Below are 16,322 nucleotides of genomic sequence, written 5' to 3' on the forward strand. Positions count from 1 at the left end.
ACCATTGGGGTTTGTGTGGCCCGAACCAAAGAAGCAGAACAGCAGGGTTTCAGGTGAAGATTTTGGAGGCCCCGATTACCGTATATTAAGTGGGCAGACCACTTCCCATGCGGGCAGTTTGATATTCCTCCATGATTTTTTTCGAATTCGGTGCCCTGCCGCAGAACTGCCTTCACAAAAGAGTCGTCCACGGGGTCAGGGATAAATGCTCCTCCCTATGGGGGGTGAATAGTGAGTGACTTTCGACAAGTCCTTTCTCATCTCTGGGCCTCAGTTTCCTTATCTGCAAAATGAGAGGTTTGGGGTAAATTGACAAAGGTCTAACTTTCTGATTGTACCCGGAGGCTCCTCCAAACCGGAGCGTTAGAAGAGGCGGCAGCAAGCGCCAGCCGGGGGTCCCGCCCTCTGGGTGAGCTCGGTCGAGGCCGGGCGTTGCGTCCGGACCCCGAGCCCCGCCAGCGGTCTCAGTAGCCCAGCGGCTGGCAGGACCAGGCTTCCGCCCTCCACGTTGTTGTTCCCGATTTGAGCCACGCCCCCTTAGTCTGGGCTGTGGACGCCTTGCCTTAACTGCCCCCGCCCCGGCCCCAGTTCAAAGGGTGGCCTGTGGGTGGCACAGTTCGACACCCGTGGACAAAGACAAGAATTTAGGGGAAGAAAAGAGAGAGACTTGGTTTTAAAGGGAAGGTGGTGAAAAGTAAAGGGTCGGCCAGGGCACAACTGCGGAATTTCCCTCTCGGCGTCCCACCCTCCGTTCTTACAGTGGACCCATCCGCACCCACGAATGTGACCGTGTTAGACACTGGCCCTTTAAACGGAAGGCTGGCGGCGCGGGGTGTCCATGTGGAGCTGCTCCATGCCGTGTTGTCCTGCCCGCCCATTGGCCCGCGGCCCGGTGACGTCGCCTAATAGGATGCGAACGCACTGCGGGGGGAGGAACGGAGGCAAAACGCGGAACCGGATCGCCACTCCGCTCCCTCCGGCTGTTCTCTGGCAGAGTCCTGCCGTCAGCTCCGCCCACGGGCGGATCCCGGGGGAATTGCGACAGCCGGGTGGTTGCAGGAATTAGGTCACGTGTGGGTAGGGAAGCGGAGACCCTGGGGTCAGGCCAGTCTGTACCATCCTAAGGTTTCCCTGACCTGGAATATCCTTATTTGAGCTAACTTAAGTCTTAAATTCTCCACCCTTCCTTTCCTCCAGCAGGACAAATTTCGTTGTGAAAGACCGCAACACGCAGCCCTTGCTCAACTTGTGGCTTGCCATCGGGGCGGGGCGAGGCGAGAAAGCGGAAATGCAGGGCGCGAACGAGGCTGGAGATTCTCCCACCCCCACCCCGGCCACGTGTGCGCGCGCCGTCTGTGGTGGGCGGGGCCAGCTCGCTCGGGACCCCGCCCCTCCCTTCCTGAGACGCCGCGGCCCTGCGGGCGGGGGCTCCGGTCCGGGCTTTGGCTGCGGCCCCGGTGTAGTAGCGGGGGCGGCGGCCGGGGGCAGCGCGGCTCCTTCCCTTGTTGTGTGTGTCGGTGCCTCCTCGCCATCTTGTTGCAAAGCCTTTTCTTGTCGGCGGGACTCCCGGGGGCCGCGGGGCGGGAGGCATCTGAAGGGAAGAAGAGAGGGAGGGGAAGGAGGGAGGCAGTGCTGCCTTTTGTTTTTTTGCATCAAAATTTTTAAAATTTGCAAATTATATTTTGCAAATATTTTGGGAAACATTAATTTTTGTCTCCGTGCTCTCCCGTTCTTCCCTGCGGAGTGCGCTGCGCCGCCCAGCCCTGTCGCCCCCCGGAGGTGATCCCTCCCTCCTGCCTGCCCGCCAGCCTGACCTGTGCCCGGCTCGCGGGCCGCAGTCTCGGCCCCGGCGCTCCCCCGGCAGCTCTCGGCGCGATGAGCATAGAGACGCTACTGGAGGCGGCCCGCTTCCTGGAATGGCAAGCGCAGCAACAACAGAGAGCACGTGGTGAGCGGCCGGGTTGGGCCCCTGGGGCACCGGGGAAGGGGAGACGAGCGACCCTGGTCTCCGAGCCCACGCGAAACCGCGGACACGACCCCCTCCCGAGCGGCCCGCGAAGCTGGGCAGCGCAAGGTTCGCACAGGAGCCGCCGCCTGGAGAGGAGTGTTGGGGGCAGTAAAATTAATTAATGAATACATTAACATTCAGTGAGGCACCCGGCTCCTGTGGGCGCCACCTCAGCTGCCTGCCACCCGGTGTGCACCTTTCGTGGGGGCTTCTTTCGCGTGGGCCAGGGGCGCCCTCGGTAGAGCTGAGGATGTGTGAGCCGGTGGGGGGTGGGGTGCGGAATGGTGTTGCGTGGGGGTGGCAGACCCGCGTGTGCGTGCGTGTGTGCAGAGGGGATTGTGATGTGAGCCTCGAGGAGAGCGGATGAACGGACGTGTACACGGGCGAGTGTATAGTGCACACGAGTGGGCGTGTGTGTAACGGAGTGGGGGGTGGGAATTACTCTACGCCGAGCGGCTCCCCGGCTTCCCTGGCCCTGTGGGAAGGGTGCGGGGGGCGCTCCTGGACGATCTACGCGCCGCTTGGGGCGGAGGCGGCCTTTGCAGAATGAAATGACATCGCGTGTCTTATGATCCTGGCCAGCCCCGCCTGACCCCGCCTCCCAGAGCTGGGCTGGGTCGCGCTTCAGGGATTTGGGTGAGAGCCGGGCTGATTGGGTGTCTGCGAAAAGGCCTGCAGGTCGCTGGGGGCAGTCCCCGGGCCCCCCTTGCTGCGCCCCACTTTAGCCGGTGTGGAATGTGGCGTGTCTGCGCGTTCCAAACCCGCTCTCGGCTGGAATGTTGCGTGTGCCTGCGTTCCAAGCCCGTTGGTTACACCGGGTGGTGACGTGGACCGGCCCCGCCTCCGACCACGTGCACGGGGGACACTCCCGCTGGGGACGGAGCGGCCCGGCCCCTCCCGGCTGCCTCGCGCTGGGTCGGGGGCGGGGCCTGGGCGGGGCTGGCGAGTGGCCTTGCGCCGGGTTGGGCCCTGGCTCCGGCCGCCGGGCACCTCCCCGGGAGAGCCTGTGCGCTGGAAGGAGGAGCCGCCGAGCTCACCTGTCCATTCTCGCCCTAACCTCCTGTTTTTGATCCTGGGGCAAGGGAAACCCTCAGACTTGCAAGGCGACAGGACATTTAGAGCTCACATATTCCCACTGACGTTTGGGGGAACGTTCTCACCAGGACCTCCTGACAATACCCCTGGCCACATTGTGGAGTGAACCAGGCTTGAGAAGGGGCAAACTTTGACGTTCCCTCGACAGGAAAGGAAGATTTCAGATGCTTTCCGTCCCACCCGCCCTGTCGGTGGTCCCAGGCTTCAGGGTCAGGAATAGGGGTTGGAGGTAAACACCTCCGTTTTCCGGACCATTGCGAGGGCCTCGGACCCGGATCGGTGTGTGTGCAGTATCCGGGGACTCCTGTCCCCTCCACCTCCCCTCCCCAACCCTTCTGCCGAGTTGGTTGTGGTAGAGAGAGTGCTTCGCCCTCCTTTCCTTTCTCTCTGCCTATTGTTGCTTCAATGATGAGTCATGCAGGAGGTAGTAGTGTGTGTTGTGTGCGCGCGCGCCCTGCAGCTAGCTTGTGCCGCGGCAGCGGCGGAGGGGGTGGGGTGGGGGGAGCAGCAGCGGGCCAGGGGCGGGGGAGCAGCGGGTCCGCCCGGCCAACCCGGCCGACAGGCCTCTCAAGGTCAGGAGCCACTCGAGATATGTGAGACTGACATGCTTGGATTTTGCGGAATTGATGGGCCAGGACATCAGCCCACGTGCCCCTCCCCCTTGTTTTCGGGGTCCTGAGCAGGGCCAGGCCCTGACAGTACTGGTGGTGGCCGAGAATGTCCTGCTTTCAGGCCCAGCGACGGGGCGTGGAGGGGAGGGCAGCGTGCACAAGAATTGGAGAGACTTGAGTCACCTGCTGCCACCATCAACACAGTGCAATTCAGGAGTACCTATTGTGTCCTTGCCGCGCATCAGGCACTGTGCTAGAGGTGAACAGGGTTGACCCTGCTGTTGCCCCAAGGGAACACTCACATCACCTTCGTTTTACCTTCAGGCTGATTGGCCTTCTGGGGAAGGGGAGAAGACCCTGTGCCCTCTTCTCTTCCACCCTTTCCCAAATAATAAGGCCAGAGCTGGCTGTAAGAAGGACAGTGATGAGAGAGAGAGAGAGAGACAGCGCGGGCGCGCGCGCGAGAGCGCCCCTCCCCCACGTGGTGAGAACTGAGGGCAGGGAGCTGAGTAGAGGCCTAGTTTAACTGACCAGTCACAGGTCCTTCTTCGCGTGGCAGAGGTCTTAGGGGATGGATGGTGCAAAGCCACATCTACTCCAAAAGCTCACATACAGATGGCTAGACCTGGCCACAGTGGTTAATCTCAAATTCATATTTTTTTTCTCCTCCTTGAGGTTCTGTCCTCTGACTTGGGGTGGGAAAAATGGGAGAAAAGGGGTGGTGTGTGGACCTGCTGACCAGAACTGCTTTCCTGGGTATGTACCTGATGAGCAGCTCTGAACAGGGATCCTGTTGTCCATGCCCTGGTTCAATCTCAAGGGTGGGTTTCCTGACCTAGACCAGCCAGATTGCTCACGTGATGAACCTGAGGATGTGTGTGCACATGTGTGTGTGAGAGGAAAGAGAGGCCATCCTGGTGGTCAGATGGGGGGGGAGGGGGGGTCTGGTCATTTCCAGCATTCATGGAGGTGGCTCAAATGGGAGCCTCTTCTACCTGACCTACTTACACCCTGGGAGGGGAGGGGGGGGGCTGCCTTATGTATTTAGCTCCCTATTAGCATGAAGAAGGGGAGGACTCCTGAACAATGGGGGCTACCTAGTGTAGATTCCTCAGGCCCCAGCCCTGAGCCTGCTGTGGCCCCTGAATCACCCCAGAACGGTCAGGCTAACTTCCCTGGGGCCAGCCTCTGGGCAGAGCCCAGGGAGGGTGTCAGAGTGCGTGCATGTTTGGGAGTGCTGCATAGGTGCATTATTTTAAAGAGTCTAAACCTGTATTGTTCTTGAGGGAGGCCCTTGAGTGACTGCCACTTTGCTGTCCCCACTGGGTTTCCCCCTCCCCAGGGCATAGGAGGAGGGTTGCTGCTGGTGGGGAGGAGGCAGGAAGCTTTGGTGGGCTGGATCTGGCTTGGGACACCCCCTCTTCTTCGCCACCAGTCAAGATTTCTCATGCCAATCCAGGTGTGATAGAGCTTGGCCATTCACCTGGGTCCTTCCTGGTACCTGCCTGGCTCTGGAAGAGAGGGTAGGTGAGAAGGAGGTTGCCATCTCCTGGACCAGCTGTGTGGAGTTACTTTAAAATATGGGGAATGAGTTTTACTTTCAGGCTGAGTTCCCAGGACACCTGTCCTTGGGGCTTGGGGTCCCCTCTGTCCCACTGCTAATGGGAGAATGGAACACCGACCCCCACACCTGTGAAAGTTTGGGCCCTGGCTCAAAGGAATGAAGATGGGCTGTGTTGGGCCCTGACCTCCAGGGCCTTGCCTTGGGGATGGGTGGGGGGTGGACTGGGTAGGTGGTAGGTGGAACTCTTTGCCAGTGTAGTCTCTGGGAAGCTGGAGAGCAGAGAGCTGGCTTTCCCCGGAGCTGTAATATTAGCCAGGGCCTTTGGAAAGGCCTGGGAGACCAATGCCTCCCCTCATTGGAGCAGGCCCACACCGGCCTGGCAGCTCCCCTTCCAGAAGGGCAGGGAGATACGGAAGAGGCCCCGTGCTGCTGGGAAACCGCTGAGTGCTTCCCCTCTCACAACACTCTCTACTTCCTCCTTCGCCTCTTCTCCCCTGCGGGAGGGAGGGGCCTGGAGCAGGCCTGGCTCACACTCAAATTGTTGGTTGGCCAAAGGGCCCTGAGGCCTCAGGTTTTCTGGGGCCCTGAGCCCCAAAGGCCAGTGTGGGGTTGATGCCCTCCTCCACAAGGGGCTCTTAGCCAACCTTGTCCCCCCCCCCGAACCCCACCCACCGTGGGGTGGTGTGTTTGGGGCGTGTCTGCCCGCTACTGCTGTCAGCTCAGTCATTTAGCAGTGTGGCCAATCCGGGATGGGCAGGAGGGCTGGTGGACCAGCCTGCTCCCTGGCCTGGGGGCTACAGCTGCTCCCCAGAGATACTGCCCAGCCCTGTAGCCAGGGAACCTGAATGGTGGGGCCCAGAGAGCATGGGGCTGGGTGCAGATGGAGAGGTGCTTCTGGATCAGGAAGGGTGTTCTCAGCCAGCTCCTGAGCAGGCCTCACCTGGCAGCAGGTCTTTCAGCAGAGATGCTGAACTGACCGGTGCGAGGCTGCCCTTCTTTCCCGCCTGCCTCTTTGCTTCCTGGTTGTCCCGCTGGTGGTGGGGACAAAAGGGATGTGGGAACGATGAGTTCTAGCACCACAAAGGGCAGAGAAGGACCGAATTTGTTTTGTGTGGTCTCTGAGGAAATCAGACACTGGGACCTGGCCTGGGAGTCCTGGGCCTGATTTCCTCATGTGTGAACTGAAGCTGATGTCCCTGCCCTGCCTGTGGTGTGGACTCTTGTGAGGATCCACAGGTGTGTGTGTGTGTGTGTACAGACACCTAGTGAGCAGATGCTGACACAGCAAGTATAGGTATATGCTGGGTGTCTGGATTCCTGGCTGGGTGTAGTTTCAGTAATACCTGTGACTTGCTGTGTGGTCCTCAACAAATCACTTTGCCTCTCTGAGCTAATTTATTTCATCTGTGAAGTGGAGGTGCCGCCTGCCCTCTGGAAAGTACTTGGTAAATACTTTCGAAGGCCTTCCCCAGAAGCTATGATCTGCCTACCTCCCGCCCCCCCATTCTTCTCTGGTAGCCTGTGAGGTCTTTGCTGACTGGCCTCTGCCCACCTTATCTATCACCCCATTCCCCTCAGCCTTGTTCCTGAACTTTCCTGCTCATCACCAGCCTAACCTCTGAACTTTCAGGTTGCCAGACCTCCAGCATCCTCTCTGACAGCCCCTGCTCTGTCTTTCCACAGCCCCTCTCCTCTCTCAGCCTGGGTTGTTATCCTCTGTAACTTGTCCTTCCCCTCAACGCCTCTAGGCCTTGAGCTCCCCAACGCAGAGACTAGGTCTGTTTTAATTGTTCACCGCTGTGTCCCCAGCACTTAACCCCAGTGCCTGTCTGGGTGTGGATGGGGATTTGTGGTGTCTCAGGCTGAGCGGGGGTGTCACTGAGCACTAACTGCGACAGGGTCAGAGGATGTGTTATGGTTGGAAGACTTCAGAAGCTGGGACCCAGGACTGCTGGCCCACTGAGAAAACCCCTTGTGTTCTCTCTGCGTAGAGGAGCAGGAGCGGCTTCGCTTGGAGCGGGAGAGGGAGCAGGAGCAGAAGAAGGCCAGCAGCCTGGCCAGGCTGGCCCATGCCCTGCCCGTGGAGGAGCCTCGCATTGAAGCACCACCCCTACCTCTGTCCCCTCCGGCACCCCCGCCAGCACCCCCACCCCCACTTGCCACCCCCACCCCACTGACTGTCATTCCTATTCCAGTAGTGACCAACTCTCCTCAACCTCTGCCCCCACCCCCACCACTGCCTCCTGCAGCCCAGCCTCTACCCCTGGCGCCCCGCCAGCCAGCCCTGGTTAGCACCCCTGGACTCAGCATTAAGGAGGCTGCCCCCCTGCCCACCAGGCCACAGGTGCCCACCCCTGCTCCCCTGCTGCCGGACTCCAAGACCACCCTTCCGCCCACTGGCAGCCCTAAGCCTCTGCAGCCCCTCCCCACCCCTATCCTGACCATAGCACCACACCCTGGAGTCCAGCCCCAGCTGGCCCCCCAGCAGCCACCCCCACCCACTCTTGGGACCCTGAAGTTGGCACCAGCCGAAGAAGTCAAATCCAGCGAACAGAAGAAGAGGCCTGGGGGGTGAGTGAGGTGTGGCAGAGTCTGGGCTGGTGGGGTGGAGAACTGCCCGAATCCTGGGCTGTGTGTGGAAGAGAAAGTACCCCCCCGTCCTGAGCCAGTCCTTCAAAGCCATGTCCTACCTCCCTATCTGAGAAGCACGGTATTTTATTTGGACAGTTTGCACTGTGCCTGTGCCTATCCCCACCCTGGGAGTGGGGAATGGCCATTGCCCTCTGTTTTCTCAGGCTTCTGTGTCCTCTGACCCCCTCAAGGATGGGCCGATGGCATTTCCAAGCCTTTGGACAGAGTATTGGATTGGGGAACTCTTGGGTGAGGGCTGGGGTCAACTGGCTATTTCTCTGAGCCCCAGGAGACCTTATATCTCCTCTTAGGTGGAAGGGGCAGGATGGAGGGTTAATGGGTTGTGAATTACGAGCATACGTGTGCCCTCCAGGGAGTATAAGCACATCTGAACAGGGTGAACATCTCCCATTGCTGCTTTTTGTACAGAGAATGTGGGGGGCAAGACACCTGTGACATTTGGGGAGTGGGGGCAGGGGGCGGGAAGGCCACCTAATTGGGCCCTCCTCCCTAAGCCTCCTGTCTGTCTGGGTTTCAGGATCGGAACCAGAGAAGTCCACAACAAATTGGAGAAGAACAGGTGTGTGTGCGTGCGTGTGTGTCTCTGGGCTCCACCTGCCCGCTCCGGGGACAGGTCCCACCCTTGTTCTCCTGGGGCCTTCCCTCCCCGCCCTGGCCCCCGGCCCCCCAGGCGCTGGCTAACTGGCGCCTCTCCCTCTCCCCAGGAGGGCCCATCTGAAAGAATGCTTTGAGACCCTGAAGCGCAACATCCCCAACGTGGACGACAAGAAGACGTCGAATCTGAGTGTGCTGCGGACGGCGCTGCGGTACATCCAGGTACGGGGGAGGGAAGCGCGGCGGAGAGGACGGCGGGCGGCGGCCTCTGCGCCAGCTTCCTCCTCACTCCTCCCGCCCTCTTCCCCTCGCCGCGGCCCCGCCCCGCCCTCGCTCCCTCTCCCGCTCCCCCGCCCGCCTCCACGCGGGCGCTGAGCACATGGCCCGGCTGACGTCAGCGGGGCTCCCCGCCCGCCAGGGGGCGGGAGGACGGGCGCGCGTGCGCGGGGGAGGGCGGCCGCGGCGTTCCCTTCTCCGCCCCCCCCCTTTTCCCGTTCGGCCGCCCCGCGGAGCCCCGCTATCTGCGCCGCCTCCGCAGCTCGGTTTTCAGACCCGGTGCCCGGGCCCGCGTTACAGCCTGGCGCTCTTAGTGCCCCCGCGGGTGAGAAGGGCGTGGAGCCGCCCCGGCGCCTCCAGCCCGCCCGCAGTGCCTGGGCGGGAACCCGGATTTGGCCCGAGAATCTGTCGCTCGTGATGGGGTGGGGAGTTCCCTGGGCGTGGCTCCTTGCACGCGGCGGCGCGCCGGTGAGGCCCCACCCCGTTTTACCCCCAAAGGGTTAAGAGCCTTCCAGTGAGCGCATTGAGGTGCCACGACACAATTTTGGGGGTTAATCCTGGGGGCTGTGGAAATGTCTGAGTAACCAGTCCTCGGGTCGCCGAACCTTCAAAAATTAGGCTCTCCTCATGCCTGGGATTTAAAAAACCCCTTTTCAAGGGGCCCTCCTGTCTGTGTGGACCTCCCCTCTTTGGACATTGGCTTCCCTCTGCAGTACGGGGTGGGGAGCGCCCGCCAGATAAGACAGTTGCCATGACGGCCCCGTGTTTCGGTTTCCTTGGAAACCGGCCGAGGGTTCCGCGTGCCGGAAAGGAGGCTGTGGGGGTGGGGCGCGCGGCCACGCTCGGCTGCCGCGGAGACGGAGTCCGAATGGAGCCGTTGGGGAGTGGGAGGGACTTAGGGCTCCCTGCCTGGCGGGGGCGGGGGCAGCTTGCGGTCCCCCTATCGGCGCGCTTCGACAGCTGGGGGGTCGGGCAGCATTAAGGTTCCTGTGGGAAGGGTAGCAAAGAGGATCTGACCGAGCTTTGAGCCGGGGCCGGGCGCCACCCCTCCCCCGGCCAGTACTGCGGGGTCACAGCCCTGAGGTAACCGGAGCCTGACTTGTTCAGGGGGCGGAGGCGCTGCTTCGCGACTGCTCCCAGCCGGCTGCTCCCTCCCAAGCTCCCGCGAACGCGCGCCCTTCCGCCCGCCCTGCGGGTGAGGGGGAGGGGCTGGCGCGCCTCCAGGCCGCTTCCCGGCACCCTGGAGGGGAGGGGTCGGGCTCGAAGATTGGTGGAAACGGGGTGGGGGCGGGGCTTCCGTGCTCCGAGGGGAGGGTGCAGCCGGCAGGGAGTGACGCTGCAAGGCCGGGTCCGCGTGGGTGCGCGCGTGCTCTGGGAGGGGCGGGGCCTCGCTGTTGGCCTGACTGGCTTAGAAAGAGGAGAGGCCCGAGGGGGTGGGCTTCGGAGGGTCTCCAGGAGGCCTACTTCTGACATATTTTTGCAGAACTTGGGCTTGAGAATGTTCCCGGTCCTTCAGTCATAGGCAATTATGTGTCCTGGAAGCAAATCCTTGTCCAAATGCTGTGACGTTTTCTATGACTCTCAGTTTCTTTTGTACTGCCATTTTGCTAAATGGGAAGAAATAGTAGCATCTTCATCATAGGAATGTTCAGATTGGTCCTCTATAAACACCAACTTAATAATAATTCTTGAGAAGTAGAAAGAATAGGATGGCACATTCCACTTTATAGACACATACTTAGGAAAGCCTTGCTTGCAATGATATCTGGATTTGAAAATAAATCAGAAATAGAGACTTAGTAGAACCAGCAGACATGAGCCTGGGCTGAGGAGGCAGTGAGGTGTGAGGTGTACCCAGGCTGTTCATAAGAGAAATTTGTCCTGGGGCTGGTAATGGAAGCAGAAACAAAAGTTACAAGGCTATCTCAAGCCTCAATCTCATTCATTTGTTTATTCACTCAGGTACTTTGGACAGCTCTGTGTCTGATTCTGAGGATGAAGCAGGGAGCAAAGAAATAAGCGTGGGTCTGTCTTCATAGGTTTGGTCTTGGTGGCAGATTATAAATACTGTGCCATGAGAATGTAATAGGGACAGGGATCAGAGGATCTGTTTTGAGGAGTGCCGGAGGTTGTTGCTGAGGAAGGGGCATCTGAACTGAGACCTGAAGGTTCCAGGGTGACCTGGGCAAAGCAGAGGGCAGAAAGCCCAGCTCAGGCTGAAATTTCTCCAGCAAGAGGGAGCAGGATTCAGTTTTGGAACTTAAAGGTGGCCGTGGGGGTTACCACGTGGAGAGTAGAGATGGGCCAGGGGCTGGGGGGGGGGGGCAGCAGGGCACTAGATAGGAGTCAAAATGGAATAGTAGAGAGACCAATAAGGTGTGTAGACTGAAAGCATTGGTTGTTTGCTGAGGGGGGAAGTCTGTAGCTCCCAGCCAGACTCAGAGTGGAGTGGAAGATTTTAAGAAAGCCACAGTGAGGTGGACAAAAACAGGAAGAGGAATAGGCAGGTACCAAACTATGCATCCAAGCAGTTTTAGGAAATATGTTTAAAATGAAGCAATGTGGACAAAAGCTGGACCCTGGAGAAACTTTCTGGGGGCCTCTAGGCCTGTGGATAACTGAGCTGGGTAAGAAAAAGAGGTTTTGGCCTCTGAGTTTCTCCCTAAGTCAGAAATCTACTCTTCCTGCTGGTAGGTAGAGTTCAGGACACCACTTCCAGCCCCCAGCAGCCAGGTTCAAGTGAGAGCTGACTCACCACAGGCCCCATCATTGATATGGCCTCATCTGATGTCATGTCCAGCACTGGCCTCTCAGGGTAGAGCCAGGTGAGAAGCCAGGTGTGTGTGTGTGTGTGTGTGTGTGTGTGTGTGTGTGTGTGTGAGTGAGTGAGTGAGGGAGGGATCTTTCTGGCAGAAATATAGAGGGAAACAGGTTAAATCTCAAAACTAGGATAGAGAAGGCTGTGTGTGGCCTGGGACTGCTAGCAGAATTGTAAAACTACCAGGTTTCAGGCCAGAACATTGCATGGTTGTGTCTGGGTTATGTGTTGGCAGGTACTAATGGTTTGAGGCATTTCTTACTGGTGAGGTCAGAAACACAGGAGTTTGGGGCTACACGAGGAAGCGTAGGGAAATTGGGCCTAGTTTAGTGGGCGAACTTGAAGACATTGCCATGCCCAAGAGGGACAAGTGAACAGTCAGGAAGGCTGCTATAAAACTGCTTGTAGAAATAGAGTCAGGGGAAACTTATGTCTAATGTGACTGTGATTCTGTGATACAGCAGAGAGACAGGATAGAGGTGGGAACCAACATGCTCACATCCTCACAGATCCTTCCCCTGGAGCTAAGATATGCATAATTCTGTCCTGGACACTGGTTGGGTCAGGGGATAAAGCTGATAATAAAACAGTCCTTGCCTTTACTCACAGCGTTGGACAAGGAACAGTGTGTATGGAGGTGGAAGGACAAAATACGAAGCTTTTAGGGATAATATGAGCTAGTGTCTGATTAAGTACTACCTGACAGTCTTATTAAATGCTCAAGAGTGTTGTGCAGTGCCAAGAAGGGCTCAAGGTCAAGAAGATGCACTGGTCAGGGCATGAGATGGGATGGGTGGTGGGAGTCGGATGTGGTCTCAGAGCACAAGCACATATGATGTAGAGGGATGAGAAGGGACCATCTGTGTGTGAGACCGGGTTCAGAGAGGAAAACTAAGACAAGCTGGATAGTTTGGTGTAGGAAGAGTCGGTGGGTTCTGTACCTGGCCATAACCGGCCAGCCTTAGAAGCCAGGAGCTCAGGAATAGTTCAGGTTAAGAGACTCAGGATGCAGCAGGGCAAAAGTGTCCATGTTTGGTGGACCCAGCACTCGTGATGTGTCTGGGCCAAAAAGAAACTGGCAACAGGGAGGTCTCCAAGACTTAGAGGAGTCAGTTTTAATAAAGTGTCAGCTTCAGGAGGTCATGGAGGATAGGAGCTGAGGCATAGGACACAAGCTGGCCTTTTGGGGATATAAAACACTTTTTTTTTTTTTTTTTTTTGAGAGAGAAAGTACATATGCCAACTGGGGGAGAGAGGCGGAGGGAGAGAGAGGATGTTGAGCCAGCTCTGTGCTGAGCGGTTGATCCCACGACCCTGGGATCCTGACCTGAGCTGACATTAAGAGTTGGACACTCAACCGACTGAGCCACCCACATGCCCCTCGAGACACTTCTGGTAGGGGAGCAGTGCCACAGTCTGGGAGGCATGGCATCCAGCACCAACATGAGGGGTGAACCTAAGAGGCTGTGGGCCTGGAGGAGTTGAGGCAGGGATGGCTCTGTGGACAAGGGAACTCCCTGTTGGTGTTCTTAGTGAGGTGGGTGGCATCAGTGTCATGGGGGCAGGAGCAATGTGGAACCTGTGGTGAAGGACAGAAGTGTCTCCAGTGGTGCTCCATGTCAGAGGTGCCATTGAGCCATTTCTCCTTGGTCAGTGCAGCTCAGCTACAGGTGTGGAAGGAGGGGCACGTTCCAGGGCTTAGGGATCGATCATTCAGCAGCCTGGGGAATCTGGAGGGCTGTGGGCAGGGTGAAAATGGAGAGTGTGGTTGAGAGGCAGCACAGGTAGGTGCCACGGAGAGTAGCCCAGGTCAGAGCAGAGGGCAGAGCCAACAGCTGCTGGGGATGAGATGGAGGCAGGTCAAGAAGAAATTCAGGGGGTTGGAGGCCATGCCACAAAGTCTGAGAGGCATCCTCAGGGACATTGAAGTTAAGACTAGTGAATGATGCTGTGGAGCAAAGGGCAGGATTGTTTGGGGTTCTTTGGGGAATGAGTTCCAAGGAGGGTAGCCTGTGGCATGGTGACTGACAGCATGGTATGAGTGGTGGCGGGGCCTTGAGCGTCACGGAGAAGTCTGTTACCCCTTCTGTCCTCTGCAGAATGGAGGCAAGTGGCTGCCAGGAGGGTGGATAGAGCCAGAGGCCATGAAGCCCCTCAGGACACAGTTGATGTGGGGGTGGGGGAAGGCCTTCATCCTAGAGTGGGGCTGGCCTGGATCTGTGCTTTTTTTCAATGGTGCCTGCTGGAGAGCCCACAGTCCCCAGGATGCAGGGCCTCACAGGACAAAGCCATGGACCAGCAGTGGGTGTGGTCCCCTGCGGCCCCATCACTGCAGACTGCCCCTGGGTGCTAAGTGACCTGGAGGCCAGGGTGGCAGTGGGAAGGGATTGCGGTACCGGGGACCCTGTGGCCTCTGCTCAGGGTATCCTTCGGTCTCTTGGCTGTTGTCCAGTCTCTGAAGAGGAAGGAGAAGGAATACGAGCATGAGATGGAGCGGCTGGCGCGGGAGAAGATCGCCACACAGCAGCGGCTGGCAGAGCTCAAGCATGAGCTGAGCCAGTGGATGGACGTGCTGGAGATCGACCGTGTGCTCCGGCAGACTGGCCAGCCGGAGGACGACCAGGCCTCCACCTCTACGGCCTCTGGTGAGCCCCACCTGCCCCTCCCTGGTCAGGCCCTTGCCCCCCAGCTCCATGCCCCCAGACCCCAGGGGCATCTACTACTCCAGCCTCTTGTTTCACAAGCCTTTCTGACCTGTCCCTGTCCCCGTGTCCCCCCACAGAGGGTGAGGACAACATAGACGAGGATATGGAGGAGGATCAGGCCGGCCTGGGCCCACCTAAACTGAGCCATCGCCCCCACCCGGAGCTGCCGAAGCCACCGCCCAGCACCGCCCCCGCACCTCTGCCTCCCCATCCACACCCCCACTCCCAGCCTGTGGCCCTGTCTCCTGTCCACCTGCCTGGGCAGCAGCCGCCACCACAGCAGAAGACACCTCTGCCAGCCCCTCCTCCCCCACCGGCTGCCCCTGCCCAGACGCTGGTGCCCGCTCCAGCGCATCTGGTGGCTGCAGCTGGTGGAGGTTCCACGGTCATCGCCCACACGGCCACCACCCACGCCTCAGTCATCCAGACTGTGAACCACGTTCTACAGGGGCCGGGCGGCAAGCACATCGCCCACATTGCCCCCTCGGCCCCCAGCCCTGCTGTGCAGCTGGCACCTGCCACACCCCCCATTGGCCACATCACAGTGCACCCTGCCACCCTCAACCATGTGGCCCACCTCGGCTCCCAGCTGCCCCTGTATCCACAGCCCGTGGCAGTGAGCCAGCCCGTGGCGGTGAGCCACATTGCCCACACCCTCTCACACCAGCAAGTGAATGGCACAGCGGGGCTGGGACCCCCAGCCACTGTCATGGCAAAGCCAGCTGTGGGGGCTCAGGTGGTGCACCACCCCCAGCTGGTGGGCCAGACAGTGCTCAACCCCGTGACCATGGTCACCATGCCCTCCTTCCCGGTCAGCACACTCAAGCTGGCTTGAGGATGAGGCCACTCAGAGGCCCCCAGTGGGGGCAGGGAGGGGGACCTGTCCCCCACTCTCCCACCCACCAGCTCCACACATTCCAGCCAGGCCAAGGCCCGCCCCACCCACACCCACCCCCAGGCCTCCTAGGGGAAGGGGGTGCAGAGACTCTGAGCCAGGGGAGGGAGGGCCCCCCCCAGGGAGCTGGGCACAGGGCAGGGGGTTACCCCACTGCACTAGGACTTGATAAAGTGATGAGACACTCTGGTGAATGTGCCACTCGTCCGGCCTGGTGCCAGCTCCAGTGCCGTTCCCGCCTCCCCACCTTGTCCCCTGCAACCAGTGCGAAGTGGGTGTTGTGTTCTCCGGCTTCCCCGACCCTGCCTGCCTTCCTGTGCTGCTGCTGCTATTGCTGTCTGATGAGGTGGCTGAGTGCCGGGTCCTCTGTCCTGAGCCTTGGCCTTCTCTCCCCAGGCCTTTGGAGGGGACGGGGAGAGGGAGCAGAACTGAAGCAACTTGGCCCAGAAAGCTGGGTACCGTGGTGGGGGGGGGGGGTGCGCTCTGCTCTGAGTACACGTGACCGATCCTAAGAAGTGGCTGCTCTGCAGTCCCACCCACACAGGTGGGCGCCAGCCTACGGTTCTCCAACCCAGCTGCGGTCACTGGCTCGTCACAGCAGAAGCTAGTTAAGAGGAGTCTCTATCAACAACTGAACCCGTGCTGTTGCTAAGCTCCCTGAGCGCCCCAATCCTTGCCACTGGACTCCTGACCTCAGGAGGGTAGGCTGAAGGTGGGTGGGGACTGGGAAGGAAGGGCTTAGCGGTCCTGCCCCTCCCCACCTCCCGCCGGCCTGGGTATGGCTGGGGAGAGAGCTTCTCTGGACCGGTCAGTCCCCATCCCTGGTTCCCTGGCCTCTGCTCAGTGCTGTGCACTCCCGAGGGATGGGTGTGCCTGAGTGCCTCCCGCAGCCTCAGAGAAGTGGATTAGTAGCTATCTGGTCTGGGTTCCAGGTGCCTGAAGCCACACTGCTGAGGAAGTTAAAAATCCAGGGCCTGGGCCCAACCAAGTTCCTTCCCTGCTGCTCTGGGGACCTGTAGAGAAGGGAGGAGGGCTGCTACTCCTGCCCCAACTCCTCTGTCTCTGCCATCATCTCTCTTTCCCCCTGAACATCCACTTTTTCCC

General features: G+C 59.5%; 1 protein-coding gene across 1 annotated transcript; it reads left to right on the plus strand.

Annotated features, from left to right (window-relative positions):
* Window positions 1–1,427: 1,427 nt before the first annotated feature.
* MNT (MAX network transcriptional repressor) lies at window positions 1,428–15,407 on the plus strand. The gene is made up of 6 exons (XM_047080607.1): window positions 1,428–1,948; window positions 7,270–7,849; window positions 8,448–8,489; window positions 8,635–8,746; window positions 14,071–14,263; window positions 14,401–15,407. Exons 1-6 carry the CDS (start codon window positions 1,876–1,878, stop codon window positions 15,156–15,158), a joined length of 1,758 nt encoding a protein of 585 aa, XP_046936563.1. The 5' UTR covers window positions 1,428–1,875; the 3' UTR covers window positions 15,159–15,407.
* The last annotated feature ends 915 nt before the right edge of the window (window positions 15,408–16,322 follow it).

Source organism: Lynx rufus, unplaced genomic scaffold (assembly GCF_022079265.1).
Source record: "Lynx rufus isolate CCGP_SWC_20201006 ecotype Redwood Valley unplaced genomic scaffold, mLynRuf1.p SCAF_18, whole genome shotgun sequence".
NCBI lineage: Eukaryota > Metazoa > Chordata > Mammalia > Carnivora > Felidae > Lynx > Lynx rufus.